Source organism: Nicotiana tabacum, chromosome 11 (genome assembly GCF_000715075.1).
Source record: "Nicotiana tabacum cultivar K326 chromosome 11, ASM71507v2, whole genome shotgun sequence".
Lineage (NCBI taxonomy): Eukaryota > Viridiplantae > Streptophyta > Magnoliopsida > Solanales > Solanaceae > Nicotiana > Nicotiana tabacum.
Window position 1 is genome coordinate 69,352,413 of NC_134090.1, and position 26,392 is coordinate 69,378,804.

General features: G+C 39.8%; 2 protein-coding genes across 2 annotated transcripts; one reads left to right on the plus strand and one right to left on the minus strand.

Moving 5' to 3' along the window:
• Positions 1 to 817: 817 nt before the first annotated feature.
• Positions 818 to 1,585, minus strand: LOC142165885 (uncharacterized). The gene has a single exon (XM_075224273.1). The coding sequence runs from the start codon at positions 1,583 to 1,585 to the stop codon at positions 818 to 820; it is 768 nt and encodes a 255-aa protein (XP_075080374.1).
• Positions 1,586 to 19,207: 17,622 nt separating this feature from the next.
• Positions 19,208 to 19,528, plus strand: LOC142165886 (uncharacterized). The gene has a single exon (XM_075224274.1). The coding sequence runs from the start codon at positions 19,208 to 19,210 to the stop codon at positions 19,526 to 19,528; it is 321 nt and encodes a 106-aa protein (XP_075080375.1).
• Positions 19,529 to 26,392: the final 6,864 nt, after the last annotated feature.

Sequence of the window (26,392 nt, forward strand, 5' to 3'; positions counted from 1 at the left end):
GCTGATCAAGCATTTTATCAATAAAAGGCATAGGAAAATGGTCTTTGCAAGTAGCAGTATTGAGCTTCCGGTAGTCCATGCAAACTCCACCCGATTACCGTCCTCGTTGGGATGAGTTCATTTTTGTCATTTTGAATCACGGTCATTCCTCCTTTATCTGGCACACATTGCACCGGACTCACCCATGGACTATTGTCAATAGGATAGACAATCCAACATCCAACAATTTTATGATTTCTTTCTTCACCGCCTCTTGCATGGAAGGATTTAACCTTCTTTGATGCTCCACTCTAGGTTTGCTCTCCTCTTCCAAATGTATCTCGTGCTTACAAATTCCGGCGGGAATCCCTCGAATATCCGCTATAGTCCAACCAATGGCTTGCCTGTGCTCTCTCAAGACATCCTATAAGTGTTCAACATGCGCATCATTCAACAAAGAAGAAACAAATACGGGTATAGTTTCATTAGAGCCAAGAAATATATACCTTAAGTGTGGTGGAAGTGGATTGAGATCAAGTTGTGGTGGCTTGACAATTGAAGGCTTAGCGGGAAGGGTGACTCTATTCTCTAAGTCAAGATAAAGCTTCTTTGATGCATAAGTGTACAACCCAATCCCTTCCAATGCATTCACCGATTCCATTTATCATTCCATATATTCACCATTAAAATTCACCAAAATAGTCGTCAATGCCTCACCAAGGCATTACTCTTCCATCTTCACCTTGACTATACCCTATACGTCATCTACAACATCATTGACTGAGATACTTTCGTATGCATGTGGTAATTTCAGAAAAGTAAGTTCTTCATCATTAACTCAGAACTTGATCTCATTTCGTTCCGAATCTATGAGTGCTCTCCCGGTAGCAAGGAATGGTCTCCCCAAGATGATAGGGATTTCTTTATCAACAACACAATCGAGGATAACAAAGTCGACAGGGAGGAGAAACTTTCCCACTTTCACAAGAACATAATCAACAATCCCCACCGGTCGCTTTATTAAACAGTCGGCCATTTGCAACCTCATACTTGTAGGCCTAGGCATACCTAATCCCACTTGAATGTAAATAGCAAGTGGCATTATGTTGATGCTAGCCCCATTATCACAAAGGGCTTGTGCAAAATTGCAATCCAATAGTGCATGGAATGGTGAAGGCCCCGGATCCTCTTTCTTTTGGACGGAGGTTGTTGGAATGATGGAACTAACCTGGTGAGTCACATTCACCACTTTATTTTTGGTGGTTCTCTTTTTAGTGATCAAGTCTTTCAAGTACTTAGCAAAACCCGGCATCTCTTGAAATGCTTCCACAAATGGAATGTTCGCCGATAATTGCTTGAGAATGTCATAGAACTTCTCAAGTTTGATATCATCAACCTTTCTAGAAATTCTTTGAGGGAAAGGAGGAGGAGGCCTAGGAATTGGTGCTTGAGTTTTTGGTGCCTCTATTACCTTTTCCTTAACCTTTTCATGTTCACTTCTTGAGTTCTCTCCTTCTCGGGAGTCTTCCAACTTCAACAACAATTGGCACCTCAACTTGTGCCTCGACTTCTTGTTCAGAATCTTCAACTTCGACCACTTGTTCATTCTCTCATTGAATTAGTTTCCCACTTTGAGTTGTGATTTCCATACAATAAGAAGTCGGACCATTGCCACTACCTTTTGGGTTTGCAATTGTGTCTCTTGGGAGTGTGCCTTTTTGCTTCAAATGTTTCTCTCTTGAGAGATCTCTCATTTGCATTTCCAACTTTTGTGTGGATGTAGTGTGAGAACCCACAAGCTGAGTCATATTCTTCATTGAAGTGTCAGAACTCTCTTGATTTTGCAATACTCATTCAAGCATGTTTTCTAACTAACTTGGACTCACTTGAAGAACTTTCCTTCCAATGGGGGAGTTAGATATAGCCCCTTTGGTGGAACATAGGGGTTTGAACTCCGATTTGAAAAGTTGTTGTTGTTGTTATTCCAACTTCCTTGATTTGAACTACTTGGTCGTTTTGACACTGTTGGTTGCCTTGCCCTTGCGGTTTAGTCCATTGTTTTTGTTGTCCTGAACCTTGGTAAGGTTTTCTGCACTAACCTCCTTAAGAGTTGTTAAAATAATTTGCTTCTTCGTAATCCTCATTTGACATGGGTTGAACATGTTCCACCACATTCACCTTTTTTGTTTGGCTTTCAGTGAACATCTTCGTCAACACATTGACATTGGTGGCAAGCCGGCAATTACTTGATCTCTTTCTTGGTTCTCCTTAATCATGTTGGTCAAGGAATGAGTACCATATGCAATTCGACCTGTGGTGCCTTCCGAGTGCCAAGCTTGGTTATGTTCTGTCATGTCAAGGATTTGTGAGACCCTTGCAAATATTTTATCCATAAAGGATCCATCAACTACATTTTTGGCTATAGATTGATTCATACGATCCAATCCCATGTTAAAACTCTCCAACAAAATGTGATCCGAAAAACAATGATTCGTCGACCTCACCAAATATAACTTGAATCTATCCCATGACTCATATAGATGCTATCTCGGTAATTGCTTGAAGAAGAAAATTTTATCCCGGAGCTCAGACTTCTTGCTTTGCAGAAACCATTTTGCTAGAAAAGCTTGGACAAGTTCGGGCCAAGAATGGATGGAATTAGGAGGTAGATTTTGGATCCACTATCATGCCTCTCCAGTTAGAGAGTAATTGAACACCCTCAAACTTAGGGCATCATTTGATACATGATTCTGCTTGTGCATCGCACACACGCCCAAAAAATTTCTAAGATGTTGGGTTAGATCATCATCTCTGGAATTTTGGATAAACTCCCCTCTGCTTTGAGCATTAGGATTATAGTGTGTTCCACTTTGAAGGTGGCAACATCGACTCTTGGAGGGACAATGGCATTTGTATCCTCAATATACTCATGTATATCCGCAAAAATATTACCTAGTGACACCAAGCAAAGTGTGAAGGAATAGAAGAAGATGTAAAGTAAAGAACACACTAATTAGTCATTTCAAAATCGTATTCCCTGGAAACTGCGCCAAAATGTGATACACTCAAATTACACCCAAATAAATTGTGTAAGAAAGTCAATGTCAAAGGTTACTTGAATAGTGTGAAACTTGACTTAAGTCGTAATCCTATTCCGTTAGTTTAAAAAGAGAGTGTTGTAATTATGAATTATCAAGAAAACTATTTTGTTGCGAAAATGTAATTAGTTTGATTAAGGAAACCAAGGTTGTGTCCCCATCAATGGAATGTAATGATATCGGTGTTAATATGATATATTTCTAATGGAAGGTCCTTTGATATGTAAATAGTTCCTAAATGACTACCCAATATTTTTCAATAGTTATGTACTATTTTCTCTTTATGATTTTCCCAAATATAATATAGATACAATAAAAAAAAAACCAATATATGCCAAATACAACCCCTTATTCCTAAGCGGTTCTATTAAACAAGGTTTAAAGCCTTGAAGTTTTTGCTATTAAATTTTACCAAACCCTAACCACTTTTCCAAGTAAAGATAGAGTGAAATGGTATTAGTCAATGTTTGCAACCATCAATAATAAATGAAGCATGAGAAATGAATAGATACCAACCATTATATATATTACACTTAATGGTAAACACCCATTAACATTACACCCATTTAGGGTCCACAACCTTAGTATTTAAAACTAGTTTCTCATACTAGAACCCAAGAACAAAGCAATAAATAAAGTCATAAAGCTTACAAAGGTGACAATATTCTCTCTTCAAAAGCTTCCAAAATAAAGGTGTATTCAATGCTCTAAGTGTAGCCTCTTTTTCAGACAAAATGTCCCACAAAAACTCTAGTTATTCTATTTATAATGGGCTAAAAATAGGAGTCAAAAAGTGAATAAAATAACCCTGTAGATCAAGTTTGCGGCCGCAAAATGAGTCGCAAAAAGCTTTCGCGGCCCGCATATCTTCAATTCCTTCGCAGAGTTGATTACCCAGTTCTCCAGTTTTCCATCGCACTTCTGTTATGCGGTCCGCATATTGATTTCGCGACCGCATTTGGTACCTCAAAGTCATTTTTCCCGAATCTCCTTTTGCATTTGTGCGATCATTATGTGTTCCGCGCAAGCCTTATGCGACCGCACAATGGACCGCAGAATCTACTCTCAAAACTGGGATGGTCTGCTCCACTCCGCATTTGGTCGCAAACCTGCCGCATTTCTGCTCTTTTATGGTTTCTTGTCATCTTTTCCATGTTCTTGGTTCTTCAAGTTTGGTTTTCGGCAAAACTACATAAGAAATGACTTAAAATGCTTAAAAACTAGCTAAAGTCCATGTAACTACTATCAAAAGTGCTGTAATTCTACGGCATATCTCCCAATCCCAAACTTTCAAGATGAGAAAATCTCCAACAAAATTAATAGCCAAAAATGCTTAGTTGTTCTGCCTCGTTTCTTATGCCAAACGATCCTGAAACTCTCTTTCAATGCCTCCAATGGATTTCATGTGAAATTCAAGTCAAGTTAGTCTTTTTAATCACTTCATTTGACCTTATAATGAAGGAGATATGTTGGTTTCAATATTTGAAAATAATGCGGATTTTCAAATACAATTTCAGTGGCAATTTCGTAATTAATCTAACAAATCTGGCAACCTAATTCATAGTAAAATGACCAAAAATTCCTCATACGATGTCAAAACTTGATGATTTCAGTTGCTACATTTCCAAAATTATTATACAAATATAATGATTTAGTCGAAGCACGAATCAAAAGTCGTTTGCTCAATATGGTAACTTTTATGCTCGAATTGAAGTCGAAACTGAAAACAATCACCATATAATCCAAACTTATCCTAAACTCATCAGAATTTAACCAAACTTTGTTGACATGTCCAAAATCATCATACACACTTATTGGAATAATTAAAACTCAATTCCGAGTCCGTTTACCCAAAAGTCAAACCTTGGTCAACACTTTCCAACTTAAAGCTTTTAAAATGAGAATCATTCTTCCAAATCAATCTCGAACAGCTCAAAAATCGAAACCAACCATACACAAAAGTCATAATACATAATATGAAGCTACTCAAATTCTCAAACCACCGAATGGAATGCTAAAGCTCAAATAGATAGGTTGGGTCGTTACATTCTCCCTTACTTAAATATACGTTCGTCCTTGAACGTGCCAAAAGCCGTTCCAAAGCCATCAAATCGTTGTATACCCTCACCATACACATAACCATGGGTGATCCAACGTTTCCCCAATCCGTATAAGCCCGACAACACCACCTAACAGAGGATCGTTATTTCAGCCTTAGTCCATCCTTAAAACCCAAATCCCCAACATCTGAACTCATCATATGACTTGATTCTTTCATCTATGCACCTTATAACTCTGAATAAGATTTATCAATACATAACCATAGCTTAAGACATAACCACATGATATACCACATAACTTAAATACTCATAGCAATAACTTCCGACTGCAATATCTGCTCAATAACTAGCCCGACACCGGTAACAAATCTCATATTAACTAAAGTCTTGTTCTAAACCTTCCTATACTATCAATGATGAAAGAAACATACAGAAACTCATAACCACCCATCAAATTAACAAGTCGTGGAGCTCTCTTGCCAGATAAGAACCATAGCCAAAATCTAAGTCGACTAGTGACACAATTCTTGCAGGCATAACTTAATCAAATACGATGGCACTCATTTCAGGCCCAATAACCTCACCTCATCCAGTACAAGCTACTCGACTTCCCTGTCATACAAATCCTACTTAGAGCTACATACTATGCAATCTGTGCACCAACGAACAATAACTCAAATATACCCAATGATGGAAAGAGAATGAAAATGAAGAAACCATCCCGCCAACTCAACAGATACCACCACGAATCGCAATGCTATCAATCCACCACACAAGGGGAAACATAACACACGAAATAAGCACAAAGGATCATATCATAGCATAACGCCGCCGCGATGTGCGATGCATGACCCAATCCAACACTGGTCCACCTAGAATACATCGATCCATGATACTCGCAATCAACAACCATAAGCATATTAACATCAAAGATACTAAGCGCGTGACCATAACTATGGAGATATAGATATCACTATATACCAGGAATAGTAAGACCATAACCAAGGCACAATCAACCATTCAACACCCCGAGAGCAATCTCACTCGAATTTTGCTACAAAGCCTAAACATAACTGCATCTATGTGCAGATAACCAACAGATCGCAACCTATCGCAGCATAGGAGAGTGACACATGAGATACATCATAATACGAATGTGATCTACCCTAACCGATAATATGCCCCTCCACAATAAATATGCTGAGTAGATAAATATGATCCGATTTAGAACACAAATCCTTATTGGACCTACTAGTAGCCTCCAAATCAATTCGGATCCTTTCAATGTAGGTAGATAGCCTCCGAAAAGACCACAATAACATATCTATAGTACATACCATCAGTTGCCAACCTCTTAACATATTTTCACCGTTCACAACCATGGAACAATTTGCCTCGAGAACCCTCTTAGTCGTAAAATCCCTAGAATACTAGAATCTCCATATACGATCAAAGCTACACTAATCACATACCTAACACATTCCTCACATACGTTTATCCCACGAGAAGTACTTCTATAATTCATTCATTCCACAAAGCAAAATGTGGACATCAACAATCAATCTACCGGGCAATTATTGCAATATCAGTCACACATCTGCAAGTCAAAACACAGTGCGCCTTCTAGAGTGCGCACCCTTCTTAGGTGGTATCAAATAATGCTAGAATTCTTCTAAACATCTAAAATCATCCATGTTGTCTAGAACTCGTGAACCCATCTACGCAAAAATTGTAGCATGCAACACATTCCTGATGTCGGTAGTAAACATCTAACTCAAGTCATGGTCGACACTATAAAGAACTCTTTGAGGCTAGTTCACGTACCACTACGCTATCTGAACTGAGTGTCCCTAACTCAACCAAATCACGCAAGCCGTCAAACCCAAGAATATTGCCACAAAATGTTGGTGAAGCATTACCACACCAAAGGACCAGTTACCTTTGCTGCTATGCTGACCCAACACAACCGAGCTGACCCATTTCTTCTAATCCTCCTCAACTTGCCTTCAATTCAACACTTTATCTTATCGGTACACAATGATCCTAAGTCAAAGCTCGTTGTAGAAGTACCTAGCATGAACCACGTTGTTCGAAAGCCGATAAACCTCTATATTTCCTCTGGAGCACCCAAAAATGCTCTTACCGAGATACCCACTTTGAAGATACCTTCTGTGAATCTGAAAATATTTATCTAACCTCTCTAATTCTAGAATATAGATTTAGAAATGATACAGATATACCGCAAGCTCTAGCCCATCCCATGAAAATCTCAAATCTTAGTCATTTACAATTTTGGGGAACCCCTCAACACTGTATATATACCTTAGACCAAAAGTTGATATAACACTTGCCCACGCAATCTAATCATTAATAGTGAACCCCCCCCCCCAATTTTCTCAGAGTCATAGGGCACAACATACGATATCCATATTACCAATATTCATAAGCTCGTACAGCACCGATCAGATACACGAACCAGTTGCATCCCACATATGAACTACTGAAGATCTACCAACATGTCTATGTCCTTAGTCTGGAAAATACCTCTAGACAATGACCGAGCATCTATGGCCACCTAGTAGCCTATCTGCAGTATTCTGAACCGTCGGAGTATAGCTCATATTGAGTTTGCATCATCATATATGAGTGGATGTAAAGGAATATAAGATATATGCTTCAAGCTGAATTAATGTCGCACGATAAGGAATGAAAGGAAGTGGAATTTCCTAATAATTTTGTAGCCTCTCGAATATAAGTATAGGCATATCTGTATCGATCCACAAGACTCTACTAGACTTGCTTATGACTCGTAGAACCTATGAACCTAGAGCTCTGATACCAACTTGTCACGACCCCAATTTTCCACCTTAGGATGTCGTGATGGCACCAAGTATCTAAGATTAGGTAAACTTAACATTCATTGATAGCTTAACAGAATTAAAGACAAAGATAATAAGATAATTCATAAGCACTATTAAAACACATTAGAAATTATAAGCACAATACTATTTTAAATTACAATTAATTAGTAGCATAATGAAGTAAGATGGTGACTCCAATGCCTAAGCAGGTATACCTTAAGTCTCCTGCCGCACAGACGCAACTCTCAACAAAACAATTAGAATATATGGATATGCACACAAATGTATAGAAGCATAGCAAGAGTACACCACAAGGGTACCCAGTATGTATCAAGCCTAAACTCGGTAAAGAGTGAAGAGGGCAGGTCAAGACACCTACTCATAGAAATCTATTCAAGAAATACATAAGATAACAATGGAAAGAACATCAATGTAAGACCTACGGTAGAAAATTATTGATTTACAACAAAAAAAAGTAATATAAACATAAATGGAAGAAAGTAGTAAATGAGTAATAAAGAAACAACATAATCAAAGCACTGATGAGATGTAAATGAACTCAAATAAGGGAAAACGGATGACAACTCAAAAAATCAAATCTCTCACATCGCATGGACTTACAACAAGAATTATCCCGAGGCACCACATCTCATAAAACACAAGTCATGAACCACAATTTCTAAATCTTACACATATAGCACCTCGTGCCCACAATAACAATCGCCTTCCAACGACAAAGCCCACGTGCTACCATGTACTTTGAAATTGTGATAAATATTAATTTAGATGAACGGAAGATATATTTAAACATCATAAAAATAATAGCAATCTTGAATAAAGTAAGGTGTCAAATGAAATAATGAATTTATTTTAGAAATCAAGTAAAGAAAAATAATATACAATTTATACGAAACAGAGTATAAGTTGAGTTTAGTTTAGAAATCAATAAAATTGAGTAAAAGTTCATTATTAAATAAAAGAAAAAATAAGTTAAATTAACGAATTAAATATACAATTTGTTAAAGAAAAACATGATAACAATTTTAAGTAAGGTAAACATCTAACAGGGTGATGAATATAATTTGAGAACCAAATTATAGTGAAAGTGAGTTTACCATTTAGAATAATAAGGCACCGAGTGAGATAACGAGTACTATCTTAAGAGGTACATAGAATAAAGCATGTTAATAATTCTTTTATTTAATCCATTATGTTACCAACAACTCAATTGAATATGATATTGCGACTCCACGCAATTAAATTCACATTGTGTCACGACCCCGGTTCGCCCTCCGTGAACCATTGTGACGACACCTAGTCTCTACAACCAGGTAAGCCTAAACTGTGGAAGGTAAACAAACTCGCGGAAGAAAATAATTTAAAACAAAAATAAAGTAATAAAACAATGTTTAAAAGTGCCGCTTGGCATAAAAGCTAATACATTTGCCCAAAACCCGAAAACCCATGAATCACAAGCTAAGGATGCTACATAGTGCTCTAACTCCAGAATAGACTAAAACAAAGTAAATACAGAAGGGTTCTAACTACAAGAGAGAATGGAGAGAGACTCCTCGGTCTACGGACGCGGCAGATATACCTCGAAGTCTCCGAAGTGTCGCCTCACCGCACGGATGGTAAGTCTGAATCAAAGTACCTGGATCTGCACATGAAAAACATGCGCAGAAAGGGCATGAGTACACCACAGTGGTACTCAGTAAGTGCAAAGGCTAACCTCAGTCGGGTAGTGACGAGGAAGGTTAGGGTCCTACTGAGATTAAATAAAATATAAAGTTCGACGGTGTAGAACATAGTAGTATAAATAATTACAGCAGTAAAAGTAACACAGGATGTAAAGGACAACAACAACTATACAAAGGCAAAGTAAACACAGAAGGAAATATAGCTCAGCACCAAATCATAACAATCGGGGATCTCCCAGGATACCGTCCTATAGTCCCAAATATACATATCCAATAGGTCTCCTGGATACCATCCCGTGGTCCAACTCATAGTACACGGGGATCTACCGGAATCCCGTTCCGTAGTCCCAAATATAAATACCCAGTACTGGGGGAATCTACCAGGTGCAGTCTCGTAGTTTCATATAACTGAACCTTTATTGATGCAATGTTCTTTGACCTCGGGTTTCTAACCTGCCTGTCCAATATTTCCACTAGCTCCTCAATATAGGATAGATCCTTGTCTAACTGGACTGAACTGAAATCTAACACATGTGACAAATCATCGTGATACCTCTGGAGCATCAAAACATGAAATACCGGATGAACTCCTACCAAGATGGAAGGTAAGGTAAGCTCATAAGCAACCTCCCCAACACGCCGCAATATCTCAAAAGGACCAATAAACCTCAAACTCAGTTTCCCTTTTTTCTTGAATCTCATAACGCCCTTCATAGGCGATACCCAAAGCAGAACCCGCTATCCAACCATATAGGAAACATCACAAACCTTCCAGTCTGCGTAGCTCTTCTGTCTGGACTAGGCTGTACGGAGTCTATCCTGAATCACCTTGACCTTCTCCAAAGCATCCTAAACCAAGTCATATACATACGGAGCATATCTTCAAGAATCTGAATAGTGCACTCGAACTGTTCGTCCATCTGAGGGGTAAATGTTGTACTCAACTCTACCCGAGTACCCAACTCGCGTTGAACAGCTCTCCAAAACAGTGATGTGAACTGAGTACCTCTATCTGAAATGATGAAAACTAGAATACCATGCAAACGAACAATCGCACGGATTTAGATCTCCGCCAACCGCTCCATAAAACACATAGGAACAAAGTGAGAGGACTTGGTCAACCGATCCACAATCACCCAAATAGCATAGAACTTTCTTAAAGTCTGTGGAGCCCAACTGCAAAGTCCATGGTAATCTGCTACGACTTACACTTTGGAATATCTATCTGCTAAAGCAACTCACCTGGTCTCTGGTGCTCATACTTCACCTGCTGACAGTTGAGGCACCGAGCTACAAATCCAACTATATCTTTCTTCATCCGTCTCCACCAGTAGTGTTGCCTCAAACCTTGATATATCTTTGTGGCACCCAGATGAATAGAATACCGCAAGCTATGGGCCTCTTCCAGAATCAACTCCCAAAGCCCATCAACATTGGGTACACAAATTCAACCCTGCATCCTCAATACCCCATCATCACCAATAGTCACATCTCTGGCATCACCGTGCTGAACCTTATCCTTAAGGACAACAAAATGAGGATCATCATACTGACGCTCCCTGATACGATCAAATAAGGAAGACCGAGAAACCACACAAGCTAAAACTCGACTGGGCTCCGAAAGATCCAATCTCACAAGCTGGCTGGCTAAGGCCTCAATATCCATCGCCATAGGCCTCTCCGATGCTGGTAAATAAGCCAAACTCTCCAAACTCTCTGCCCAGTGACTCAAAGCATTGGTTACCACATTGGCCTTGCATGGGTGATAAAATAGTGATATTATAGTCCTTCAGCAACTTTAACCACCTCTTCTGGCACAAATTTAGATCCTTTTGCTTGAACAGGTGCTACAAGCTCGATTGGTCAGTATAAATCTCACAAGGCACACCGTATAAACAATGGCGCCAGATCTTCAGGGTGTGAACAATGGTAGCTAACTCAAGGTCATGGACCGGATAATTCTTGTCATGTAGCTTTAATTGTTTGGACGCGTAGGCAATCACCCTACCGTCCTACATCAACACTGCTCCGAGGCCAATCCTCGAGGTATCATAATAAACCATGTAAGACCCCGAACCTATAGGCAATATCAAAATTGGGGTTGTAGTCAAAGCTGTCTTGAGCTTCTGAAAGCTCGCCTCACACTCCTCAGTCCACTGGAATGGAGCACCCGTCTGGGTTAACCTAGTCATAAGGGCTGCAATCAATGAAAACCCCTCCACAAAATGACGGTAGTAACTTTCCAAGCCAAGGAAACTATGGATCTCTATAGCTAAGGATGGTCTAGGCCAACTCTGCATGGCCTCTATTTTTCTTCGGATCCACCTGAATACCTTCACACGATACCATGTGTCCTAGGAATGCCATGTAATCCAACCAAAACTCACATTTCGAGAATGTAGCATATAATTTCTTCTCTCTCAGAGTCTGAAGCACAATCCCTAGGTGTTGATCATGATCTTCCCGACTCCTGCAATACACCAGAATATCATCAATAAAGACAATGACGAACGAGTCAAGATACGGCCAGAACACACTGTGCATCAAATCCATAAAGGTTGTTGGGGAATTGGTCATCCCAAATAACATAACAAGGAACTAGTAATGACAATACCGAGTCCTAAAAGTAGTCTTCAGGATATTTGGCTCCCGAATTTTCAACGGATGGTAACCTGAGCACAAATCAATCTTAGAGAACACTTGTGCGTCGTGAAGCTGGTCAAATAGATCATCAATATGAGGCAAAGGATAGCGTTGCTTCACTGTAACCTTGTTCAAATGGCAATAATCAATAAACATACAGATAGAACCATCTTTTTTCTTCACAAACAAGACAGGAGCACACCAAGGTAATACACTAGGCAGAATAAAACCCTAATCAAGCAATTCCTGTAAATGATCCTTCAACACTTTCAACTCAGGAGGAGCCATACGATACGGAGGAATAAAAATGGGTTGAGTGCTCGGCAACAAATCAATGCAAAATCAATATCTCTATCAGGCGGCATGCCTGGAAGATCAGCTGGAAACACATCGGGAAAATCCCGCACTACTTGAACTGAATCAACTGAAGTGGTATCAATACTAACATCAGTCACATAGGCTAAATACGCGTCACACCCCTTTTCAACCATATGTCGAGCTTTAAGAAAAGAAATAACTCTACTGGGAGTGTGATCTAAAGTAACCCTCCACTCAACACGTAGCACACCTGGAATAGCTAGCATCACGGTTTTGGTGTGACAATCAAGAATAGCATAATGGGGAGACAACCAGTCCATGCCCAAGATAATATCAAAATCTACCATGCTGAACAATAATAAATCATTTTTGGTTTCAAAACCACTAAGAGTAACCAAACACGACCGATAAACGCGGTCCACAACAAGAGAATCTCCCACAGGAGCAAAAACATAAACAGAGGAACACAAAGAATCCCAAGGTACACCCAAATGCGGAGAAAAATAAGAAAACACATAAGAGTAAATGGAGCCTTGATCGAATAGAACCGATGCATCTCTATGAAAAACCAGTATAATAACTGGGATGACAGAATCGGAGGCAATAACCTCGGTACGGGCAGGAAGAGCATAGTATTTGGCCTGGCCTCCCCCTCTAGGGCGGCCTCTACCTCCCCGACCCCTACCTCTATATGGCTGAGCAAGTGGGGTAGCAACTGGAGCTGTAACCATAGCCTGAGAACTCTGCGGGGCACGCTGTGGCTGAGAAGTCTGTGGAGGTGCACCCCTCCCATATCCGGGGCAATCCCTCAGTGTAACGGACTGCATACTCTAAGACAATCATAGTACCCTAGCGCAAATGCTCAAACGTTGCGCGCCACACGTCCCTGAGGCTCTGAGGAACATACTCCCTCAGGAACAGATCTGAAAACTGAGTCCAAGTCAGTGAAGCAGCCTCATCCGGACTGTCTAACTCATAGGTGCGCCACCACTCATAGGCAGCCCCTCGAAGATGGAAAGTAGTGAAGGAAACCCCGCTCGATCCTGATATACCCATGGTACAGAGAATGCAGTAACACTCATCTAGAAATCCCAGAGCATCATCCGATGCTAGACCACTAAATACAGGAGGCTTGTACTTCTTGAACCTCTCAAGCTTCAGCTGCTCATCCTCGGAAGTTGCTGCCCTATCCTCGGGCTGATCACGGATTGCAGGCTGTATTGGAATAGCCTCAGGGACCTACTCAATATGCACTCACTGCTCAAGAGTGCGGGCGACGAGAGTCTGTGCTCCTCTCCCGGCCTGAGACGTAGCTGCAGCAAGGGGAAGCAACCCTACCTGAGCCAAAGTGGTGTACATGCTCATAAACTATGCCAGAGTCTCCTGAAGAGCTGGTGGTACCTCGGCAGTAGCTCGCGCCGATGCTCTGGCTACTCCACGTGCACGTCCTCGGCCTCTACCCAGGCCTCGGCCTCTGACAGCTGCAGTAGGGGGCATGGGTGCTTGATCATCTCGGGTAGCATGTGTCCTTACCATCTGTGAGAGAATAGAAGACAGAAATTTAGAATTGTGATATCAAAATCTCGTACGACAAGAAAAACAAATGAAGTGGAATTTTCCTAGCAGTTACATAGCCTCTCGTAGATAAGTACAGACGTCTCCATACCGATCAGCGAGACTCTAATAAACCAACTTGTGATCCATGACTCTTATGAACCTAGAGCTCTGATACCAACTTGTCACGACCCCGGTTCTCCCTCCGTGAACCATTATGACGGCACCTAGTCTCTACGACTAGGTAAGCCTAAAATGCGGAAGGTAAATAAATTCGCAAAAGAAAATAATTTAAAACAGAAATAGAGTAATAAAACAACGTTTAAAAGTTCCGCATGGCATACGTAATATTTAACTCTCAAAATCTAATACATATGCCCAAAACCCGGAAATCCATGAATCACAAGCTAAGGATGCTACATAGTGCTCCAACTCTAGAATAGTCTAAAATAGAGCAATTATAGAAGGGCTATAACTATAAGAGAGAATGGAGAGAGAATCCTCAGTATGCGGATGCGACAGATATACCTCGATGTCTCCGAAGGGTCGCCTCGCCTCATGGATGGTATGTTTGAGTCGATGTACCTAGATCTGCACATGAAAAACATGCCCAGAAAGGGCATGAGTACACCACAGCGGTACTCAGTAAGTGCCAAGCCTAACCTCAGTCAGGTAGTGACGAGGAAGGTCAGGGCCCTACTGAGGTTAAATAAAATATAAAGTTCGACAGTATAGAACAGAGCAATATAAATAAGTACAGTAGTAAAAGTAAAACAGAATGTAAAGGAAAACAACAACGATACAGAGGCAAAGTAAGCACAGAAGGAAATATAGCTCAACACCAAATCATTACAATCGGGGATCTCCTAGGATACCGTCCTGTAGTCCCAAATATACATATCCAATAGGTCACCCAGAATACAGTCCCGTAGTCTAACTCATAGTGCGTGGGGATCTACCAGAATCTCGTTCTGTAGTCCCAAATGTAAATAGCTAGTATTGGAGGAATCTACCGGGTGCAGTCCCGTAGTTCCATATAACTGTGTAGGGGGATCTACCGGAATCCCACATCCGTAGTCCCAAATGTAAACAGACAAGGGGAGCTACTGGAATCCCACATCCATAGTCCCAATGTAAATACATAGCGGTACTCAGTAAGTGTCAAGCCTAACCTCAGTCAGGTAGTGACGAGGAAGGTCAGGGCCCTACTGAGGTTAAATAAAATATAAAGTTCGACAGTATAGAACAGAGCAGTATAAATAAGTACAGTAGTAAAAGTAACACAGAATGTAAAGGACAACAACAACTATACAGAGGCAAAGTAAGCACAGAAGGAAATATAGCTCAGCACCAAATCATTACAATCGGGAATCTCCCAAGATACCGTCCTGCAGTCCCAAATATACATATCCAATAGGTCACCCAGAATACAGTCCCGTAGTCTAACTCATAGTGCGTGGGGATCTACCAGAATCTCGTTCCGTAGTCCCAAATGTAAATAGCTAGTATTGGGGGAATCTACCGGGTGCAGTCTCGTAGTTCCATATAACTGTGCAGGGGGATCTACCGGAATCCCACATCCGTAGTCCCAAATGTAAACAGACTAGGGGGAGCTACTGGAATCCCACATTCGTAGTCCCAATGTAAATACACAACAGCAACAGAAAAATACTAAGAAATATCAAATTCCATATTAAGGCTAACAAGTAAGTCTAGCCTAGCATATTGCACAGAATTCAGGTAAAGCGGTTTGAGCAAATGAAGAAATTAAATCACCTAGACATGCTTTCTTAAGCTACCAACATGCTTAATTGTTCAAGTAATAAAAATAGGAAAGAAAACATACTAGTAATTACTTAATGAAAAATCGGATTTTCCACAAATAGCACAAGTACGCACTCGTCACCTCACGTACAAGGCATTTCAATTAACAATAATACCAAATCCTAAAGGGAAGGTCCCCCACACAAGGTTAGGCAAGCCACTTACCTCGAACCAGCTCAAATCAATCCAAAACTACGCTCTTGCCACGAGTACTCGACTCCAAATGACCCAAAACTATTCAATTCAATTTAATAATGTAAATAAAACTTCAAGTAACTAATTCTAGAATTAAATTTTAAGCTAATACATGAAATTAGGTAAAATAACCAAAACACCCCTCGGGCCCACGTCTCGAAAGGCGGTAAAATATACATTTCCAGAATCTTTCCACTCTCACAAGTTTAGTCATACAAAAAGTACCAAAATCGGACCTCAATTGGTCCCTTAAATCATCACTCAAAGGCCTCTACTTAGTGAAGCCCCAACCCACAAATTACCACTGGTTTTTCTTAATTTTTCATGCTTAAATTGATAAAAATCATTCCAATAACGAGTTTAGGGACCAAAGACCTTACCCCAATGAACTCCTCCGAAAATCCCTCTTGAAAAGTTCTTCCCGTTTGAAATATGGTGACAAATATCTAAATTTCGCGAAGGCAAGTATTTATATGTTTCTGCCCAGCGATTACCGCATTTGCGGCCCTGGGACCGCATCTACGACCCCGCTTTTGTGGACCAATGGTCGCATCTGCGACAATCACTAACTCAGCCTTATTTCTGCATCTACGACTCCCCATCCGCAGATGCAGTACCGCTCCTATGGAAACTCCACCGCTTCTGCGGCTCCTGCTGAACCTCTCCATTTTCGCTTCTGCGATGCCAAATGCCACTTATGTGGCTTCGCATCTGCGGTCGCACACTCGCAGGTGCGGTTATGACAGAAAACCAGTTGAAGCTGTAACTCCAAAATCCTTCCGCTAACCATCCGAAATCATCCCAAGGCCCCCGGGACCTCAACCAAAGGCACCAACAAGTCTAATACCACTGTTCAAACTTATACCAATCCTTAAAACACCTAAACAACATTTGAAATGACGAATCAACCATAGATTCAAGCCTAAAAATTCCAAAACTCTAAAAATACGCTTTCGATCAAAAAGTCAATCAAACCTCGTCCGAATGACCTGAGATTTTGCACACACGTCACATTCAATACTACGGAGCTACTCTAACTTTCAGAATTTCATTCCGACCCTCGGATCAAAATCTCACTATCGAACCGGAAACGTCAAAATTCGATCTCTCGGCATTTCAAGCCTAAATTAGCTACGGACCTCCAAAACACAATCCGAATACGCCCCTAAGCCCGAAATCACCCAACGGAGCTAACAGAACCATCATATTTCCATTCTGAGGCCGTCTTCATACTGTTCCGACTAAGGTCAACTTTCCAACACTTAATCTCTCATTTAGGGATTAAGTGTCCCAAAATTCTCCGAAACTCAAAACCGAACATCCCGGCAAATCAAAATAGCAGAAATAAATACGGGGAAAGTAGTTAATAGGGGATCGGGGCATAAATTCTTAAGACGACCGGCCGGGTCGTCACACATTGACAATCAATTCACCAGGTTATAACGGAGGCATAGATTTGCATGCTAAAGCAATACAACAAATCACGCAGAATGCATGACTCATACAAGAAATCACAATCGTTCCAACACCAAGATAACAATGAATAACCAAACATAATCAAATTACAGATGAAAGATTGAAGGAAGAACAATGATCATTCAAATCAACAAGTTATTGTTACATCTCGTACTTTAATAATAGGATAAGAGGTAGTAAGCTCTCATGACTTATGATTTGTTTTGAACTTCGGTCTTGCATACAAAAAGTGCTCAAGAAATTACTTAGTAGTTAAACGTGCTAGTCAAGTGACCGGTTAAAAGGAGATTAATAGTATAATTAGGAATGTAAAGGTAGACTTTACAGTCAAAAAGAAAAATATGATTAGCTTGTTATTGGTGGATTGGAATTTGAGAACCATTAGCTACGTTAATGGCTAAAGTTGACGACAAAAGAATAGCAAAGAAAATGATCAATCACCAAGGAAGGATGACTATTTATTATAAGATCCCGTGTGTTTAATAATATTGACATCGTTATATACGTTTGATATGCTATTTTGAGTGGTACATTTTTTTAAAAAAAAATTGAAAAGTATAATTTTGGATAGTTATTAATTTTACTACTTTCAAATATAATTTAAATTATACGCATAATATGAGGAAGTTTATGAGATTTTCTTTATTTTAAAGATATAAATTATTTTCTTACAAAAAAAGGATATCTTTTTACCATTTTAAGAATTTAAGCGTACGAAAATTTTTACTCTTTATAATTATATGAGAGTAGGAATATTAGAAGTTTGAGAGAAAAAAAACCAGTATCTTATCGTTATATTTTTGTTGCGATATTTGTCGTTGATAGAAGTTGACTTACTTATCTGCGTGTCTTGGTTTCGATTATATAACCATCTTTATTAACGCGAATAGTTTTAGTATTTGTTTGACCTCTAAAACAAAGTTTGTACGTAGTAATGCGCGTAAACTTTTTCACTGTAAGGAATTTAAGATTTGTTAGATATCCATTAGTGAAAACTTTATAAAAAAAATTCTAAATATTTATCTTTAAAAATGCCTCCAAAAGACATGTTAATTAAAAACTTGATAAGATGAGCTAATCAATACCTTATCTAATTAAAAATTATTTCCGATGCACTTATTTAAATGTCGAGGAGGGGGACCGAGGGACTTGGGCATTCGGAGAGTCTTCGAGATTTTAGGTATTGCAGGCGCATTAAGGTGGAGGAGGTCGTAGGGGCTTTGCGTAAGATGAGTAGGGGTAGAGCGACCGAGCCAGATGACATTCCGGTTGAGTTTTAGAAGTGTGTGAGTAGAGCAGGATTGGAGTGACTGACTGGGTTGTTCAATGTAATTTTTAGAACGAAGAGGATGCCTGATGAGTGGAGGTCGAGTACAGTGGTACCGTTGTACAAGAACGAAGGGGATATCAAGTGTTGTAACAATTATAGGGGTATCAAGTTACTTAGCCATACCATGAAAGTTTGGGAGAGGGTGGTGGAGGTGAGGGTGAGGAAGACGATGTCTATATCCGACAATCAGTTTGGGTTCATGCCGAGTCGCTCCACTAAGGAAACTATCCACCTTATTAGGAGGTTGGTGGAACAGTACATGGATAAAAAGAAGGATTTGCACATGGTGTTTATTGACTTGGAGAAAGCGTGCGACAACGTTCCTAGGGAGGTGCTCTGGAGATGTCTTGAGGCAAAGGGCGTGCTGGTAGCCTACATAAGAGCGATCAAGGACATGTATGATGGAGTTAAGACTAAGGTTAGGACTGTGGGAGGCGACTCGGAGCATTTCCTGATTGTTATTGGGATTACACCAAGGCTCTACGCTTAGCCCATTCTTATTTGCCTTGGTGATGGATGCATTGACACACCATATTTAAGGGGATGTGCCATGGTGTATGTTATTTGCTGATGACATAGTTCTAATTGATGAGACGAGGGTCGGTGTTAACGAGAGATTGGAAGTTTGGAGACAGACCCTCGAGTCTAAGGGTATCAAATTGAGCAGGTCTAAGACAGAGTACCTGGAGTGCAAGTTTAGCATTGAGTCGAGGGAAGTAGGCAGGGACGTGAGGCTTGGACCACAGATCATCCCGAAGAGAGATAGCTTCAAGTACCTTAGGCGATGATTCAGGGGGACGGAGAGATCGACGAGGACGTCACTCACCGTATAGGGGCGGGCTGGATGAAATGGATGCTTGCATCTTGAGTTTTGTGTGACAAGAAAGTGTCACTGACACTCAAAGGTAAGTTTTATAGAGTTGTGGTTAGACCAGCAATGTTGTATGGGGCAGAGTGTTGGCCGGTTAAGAACTCCCATATCTAGAGGATGAAGGTAGCAGAGATGAAGATGATGAGGTGGATGTGCGGGCACACTAGGATATACAAGATTAGGAATGAAGATATTCGGAAGAAGGTGGGCGTGGCCCTTGTGGATGACAAGATACGGGAAGCGAGGCTCAGATGGTTCGGGCACGTGCAGAGGAGAAGTCTTGATGCACCGGTAAGGAGGTGTGAGCGGTTGGTCGTGGTGGGTATGAGAAGAGGTAGAGGGAGGCCTAAGAAGCATTGGGGAGAGGTGATCGTGCAGGACATGGTACGACTGTAGATTTCCGAGGACATGGCCCTTGATAGGAAGGTCTAGAGGTCAAGCATTAGGGTTGTAGGTTAGGGGGTAGTAGAACATTCCTTACTTCATACCGGGGGTGAGGCGGGGTTGGATTAGGGTTGAACTTAGATGACTTGCAGTTTATGTTGAATCCACACTATTGTTGTTTATCTTAGCCCCGGACCTTAGATACTAGTTACTATTATTGCATGTCATTCATCTTTTGGTTGTTATGCTTCTGTTACTATTGCGGTTTCTACTGGAGTTACTAATGAATTGTCTTTTCTTGTTTTTATTTTCGTCTTTCTGAGCCGAGGGTCTATCGAAAACAGTCTCTCTGCCCTATCGGGATAGGGGTAAGGTTTGCGTACACATTACCCTCCCCAAACCCCACTTGATGGGATTTTACTGGGTAATTGTTGTTATTATTTAAAGAAAAAGTGTATTAGTACTGAGGAATTATCTGAAATTCCACGTGGCAGTTGTAGAAAGAGACACGCAAATATCTTGTATCCACAGTTTCCCTGAGCGTGGCCACCTCATTAATATTCTGTGATTCATTTTTCACCTTTTGCTGTTTTTTAGGCAGTTGCTGTATAAGTACAAGACTTTCCACTTATATAGAAAATGCTTTTCAACAGAGTTATCCATCGGCTTATATATTGGGCCTACATCACCATTTTAGCTATGGCAATATCCATAATTGATGGATAGATACGGGAGGTGAGCATTTGTCAGGACGAAACTGACACAAAATTCAACAGAAAAATAATTTTTCCAGGGGAGAGGAGTCCCATTCAACCCTACCCTCAATTAGTATGACAAATAATTACCAGAAATATGACACTATGCATTAGGAGTTAATGGAACTTACCCCTAAATGATATACATGGGATAATGTTTTTTTTCACTTAAATGGGATGATTAAGATTGATTGAGTTATGCATTTGTATATTCAGCTCTGTAAAATTTGTCTCTGCATATATCCTGGGGAAGTTTGGATTTTCTATTGATTAGCATGTGACTGTAGAAAGCACATGAAATATGGATACCAGATTTTTCCCTACTCCGATTTTGTCATCACGAGTTTTGTCACAATTGTCATGTGTTAGAAGGATTGTCCAGAGAACCGGCTCAGGTATGTTAAGGTTAACCCTTCTTTCTTTTGGCATGACCTATACGATACGAACAAAATGTGCAAATACACAAAGTCCATAAATGACTGTATTCATAGAAGTATTAGAGACATCCATGTTCCTGAATTTCCATGTGCCATATTATTATACCTTCTGTTCATGGGTCTCAGAATAATACGCAGTTGATAAAGTTTATCCAAAACGAATATTGAGATTATTACATGTTTCTATGCATTTCATTCATTTATATATGCGCATTTACCCATGACTCAGATGGGGTTATATACGCATATATATGTATATATATGTGTATGGGATACGGGAAAACGTTACGGCGTTATATACGCATCACCACCTAATCAGCTGGTATATAATGATGATTTACCCACAGTGGCTGAGATGATATGATGGGATTCCCTCAGAGGCTTGATGACCAGATGGCGTTATATATATATATATATATATATATATATATATATATATATATATATATATATAGAGAGAGAGAGAGAGAGAGAGAGAGAGAGAGAGAGAGAGAGAGAGAGAGAGAGATATGGCGTTTTATACGCACCACCACCTGATCAGCTGGCATATGTTGATGATTTGCCCACAGTGGCCGAGATGATATGATGGGATGCCCTCAGAGGCGTGATGATGTTATGACACATGTACCTATGCACGGCATGACATTCATACGCATATGCATGACACTATAAGTATTTCATGATTAACAGAATTATCCAGACTTACAAGTTGAGTCATTTATTCTATATTTCTTCCATATATTTTATGTACTTATTTATGTGCCTTACATACTCGGTACATTATTCGTACTGACGTCCCTTTTGCCTGGGGACGCTGTATTCATGCCTGCGAGTATAGACAATCAGTTTGACGAGCTTTCATAATAGACGATATTGGCAGTCGGTGAATGATCGATAAGACTCCACCTCATTCGGGGTGCAGCCGAATCTATGAGTTATCGTGTCATGGTTTTGCTACAGACTTATGAGTAGGGCGGTACCCTGTCCCATTTGATGTCAAATAATCTTAGAGGCTTTGTAGAGAGAGGTTCATTTTGTATAGTATATCAGAAGCCTTGACGGCCCATATGTATACATGTTTTAAGAAATAAAATGGTTTTAGTGGTACAATATTGTCCACTTATAATTATACATTACGAGTTGTTGCCATGTTGCCCCATGATAGTTACAAAAGGAATGAATGTGTTTCAGAGTGGTTCGCTCGGGCTAGTGCGACACCGGGTGCCAGCCACGCCTCCCAAGGTTGGGGCGTGACAGTTATTCCAACATGGAGTGTACAATGAACATCACAACTAGGGTACTGTCTATCACGACCCAATTTCCATTTCGTTGGGTTTCGTGATGACACCTAGTTTTAGAGACTAGGTAAGCCTAACATTTACTGAATATTAACCATAATAAAGAAAGTTTAATAGCTTCGACATAGAAATCTTTATAGAATATACATTTTTCTAAAACCAGTGTTTCAAGTCATAAGATCTACAGAGTTTTGCTACAACTTCTAAACACAACTGTATGGAAATAAGTACAACAGTGTGAATACAAAATAGGAAGGAGACTCTAAAGCTTGCGAACGCAGCAGCAGGGTTACCTTGAGTCTCCTCGGCAAGAATCCGCAAAACTATTATCGAACAATACCTGGATCTGCACAAAAATATGCAGAAGTATAGTATGAGCACACCATAGTGATGCCCAGTAAGTATCAAGACTAGCCTCAGTAGAGTAGTAACGAGGGACAGTCAAGACACCTATTGGTCTAATAAACAGAACATGACATTTATATAGAGACTACGCGATACGGCTAACAATACAGTAATTACAATAAGGAAAGAAAGCAGCAAGTACTCAACGGAACACCATAAGGAAAACACAGAAAGGTAAGCGAGGATACAACCCAAATCCAAAATCACAAATACAGTAAAGACAAGTCATGACTTAACAACTACGATAGCTTTCACCTTAAGTCTTAACCAGCAAGCGTCAATCAAATAGTCAAACCTTTCAAGTGATAACAATATTTCGAAGTAGACTTCCTTCAAATAAATATTCTTTTAAAAAGAGTTCTTTCAAAATAAATGTTTTTCGAATATAATCTTTTCAATCAAATATTCATCGAATATAAGTCAGTCTGTGACATTTCAAAATAGTTAATTAAAAATAAGTACCTTAGAATATAATCTTTTCAAATAGATAACCTTCGAATATAAATCACCCTGTGACACCTCATCTCATAATCATACAATACGGGTCTCAATACCTGAACCCTAACACTTGGCATCCTATGCCCTCATCACACCTCCTAATCATACTAACAACTCACGTGCCCAAAAGAGTCATTTTCACATGGAAGGCAAATAACAATGGTGTGCATCTATACTCAGAAATTTCAAGAAACCTCCTATTCGATAAGGGTGCTTAGCCACGTGTATTCTTGTGCAAGTGTCCTAACATAGTTCATACCAGCTAGTAAGTATAAGGAATACCTAACATAGTTCGATAAGGATGCTTAGCCACGTGTATTCTTGTGCAAGTGTCCTAACATGATGTTATGACACATGTACCTAAGCACGACATGACATTCATACGCATATGCATGACACTATAAGTATTTCATGATTAACAGAATTATCCAGACTTACAAGTTGAGTCAGTTACTCTATATTTCTTCTATATATTTTATGTACTTATTTATGTGCCTTACATACTCGGTACATTATTCGTACTGACGTCCCTTTTGCCTGAGGACGCTGCATTCATGCCTGCGGGTATAGACAATCAGTTTGACGAGCCTTCATATTAGACGATATTGGCAGTCGGTGAATGATCGATAAGACTCCACCTCATTCGGGGTGCAGCCGAATCTATGAGTTATCGTGTCAGAGTTTTGCTACAGACTTATGGGTAGGGCGGTACCCTGTCCCATTTGATGTCAAATAATCCTAGAGGCTTTGTAGACAGAGGTTCATTTTGTATAGTATATCAGAAGCCTTGACGGCCCATATGTATACATGTTTTAAGAAAAAAAATGGTTCAGTGGTACAATATTGTCCACTTATAATTATACATTACGAGTTGTTGTCATGTTGCCCCATGATAGTTACAAAAGGAATGAATGAGTTTCAGAGTGGTTCGCTCGGGCTAGTGCGACACCGGGTGCCAGCCACGCCTCCCAAGGTTGGGGCGTGACAGTTATTCCAACATGGAGTGTACAATGAACATCACAACTAGGGTACTGTCTATCACGACCCAATTTCCCCTCCGTTGGGTTTCGTGATTGAACCTAGTTTTAGGGACTAGGTAAGCCTAACATTTACTGAATATTAACCATAATAAAGAAAGTTTAATAGCTTCGACATAGAAATCTTTATAGAATATACATTTTTTTAAAACCATTGGTACAAGTCCTAAGATCTACAGAGTTTTGCTACAACTTCTAAACACAACTGTATGGAAATAAGTACAACAGTGTGAATACAAAATAGGAAGGAGACTCTAAAGCTTGCGAACGTAGCAGCAGGGTTACCTTGAGTCTCCTCGGCAAGAATCCACACAGCTATTATCGAACAATACCTGGATCTGCACAAAAATAATGTAGAAGTATAGTATGAGCACACCACAGCGGTGCCCAGTAAGTATCAAGACTAGCCTCAGTGGAGTAGTGACGAGGGACAGTCAAGACACCTATTGGTCTAATAAACAGAACATGACATTTATATAGAGACTACGCGATACGGCTAACAATACAGTAATTACAATAAGGAAAGAAAGCAACAAGTACTCAATGGAACACCATAAGGAAAACACGGAAAGGTAAGCGAGGATACAGCCCAAATCCAAAATCACAAATACAGTAAAGACAAGTCATGACTCAACAACTTCGATAGCTTTCACCTTAAGTCTTAACCAGCAAGCGTCAATCAAATAGTCAAACCTTTCAAGTGATAAAAATATTTCGAAATAGACTTCCTTCAAATAAATGTTCTTTTAAAAAGAGTTCTTTCAAAATAAATGCTTTTCGAATATAATCTTTTCAAACAAATATTCATCGAATATAAGTCAGCCTGTGACATTTCAAAATAGTTAATTAAAAATAAGTACCTTAGAATATAATCTTTTCAAATAGATAACCTTCGAATATAAATCACCCTGTGACACCTCATCTCATAATCATACAATACGGGTCTCAATACCTGAACCCTAATACTTGGCATCCTATGCCCTCATCACACCTCCTAATCATACTGACAACTCACGTGCCCAAAAGAGTCATTTTCACATGGAAGGCAAATAACAATGGTGTGCATCTATACTCAGAAATCTCAAGAAACCTCCTATTCGATAAGGGTGCTTAGCCACGTGTATTCTTGTGCAAGTGTCCTAACATAGTTCATACCAGCTAGTAAGTATAAGGAATAGAACGGACAACACATATAATGTTTACACAGGGATAGGATCAATGAAAACAACAACTCTAAACATAATGATTTTAACAGGGGATTTCCCAGTATATCGTCCTGTAGTCGCAAATGTAAATGTGCAGAGGATCTCCGAGGATATCATCCCGTAGTCCAAATTGTAAATATATAGGGAAATCTCCGGGAATACCGATCCGTAGTCCCAAAGTAAATATCGAGTACTAGCAGATCTCCCGGGATATCGTCTCATAGTCCCAATTATAAATGTGCAGGGGGATTTCCTGGAATACCGATCTGTAGTTCCAACATAAACATGTAGGGGGATCTCGGAATACCGTTCCGTAGTCCCAAAGTAAATATGAAGTGCAACCAACAGAAATAACAGTTACAGCACAATAGAAAACTCGTACATCACCACAATACATATAACAACAACAATGACAATAATACAAGGTAAGACAAGTAAATCAACTCAAGGACTGTAAATCACAA

What these genes read in the sequence shown, in the direction of transcription:
- LOC142165885 (XM_075224273.1), bottom strand. Translation starts at nt 1,585, where the DNA reads ATGAACAAGTGGTCGAAGTTGAAGATTCTGAACAAGAAGTCGAGGCAC.
- LOC142165886 (XM_075224274.1), top strand. Translation starts at nt 19,208, where the DNA reads ATGTCTATATCCGACAATCAGTTTGGGTTCATGCCGAGTCGCTCCACT.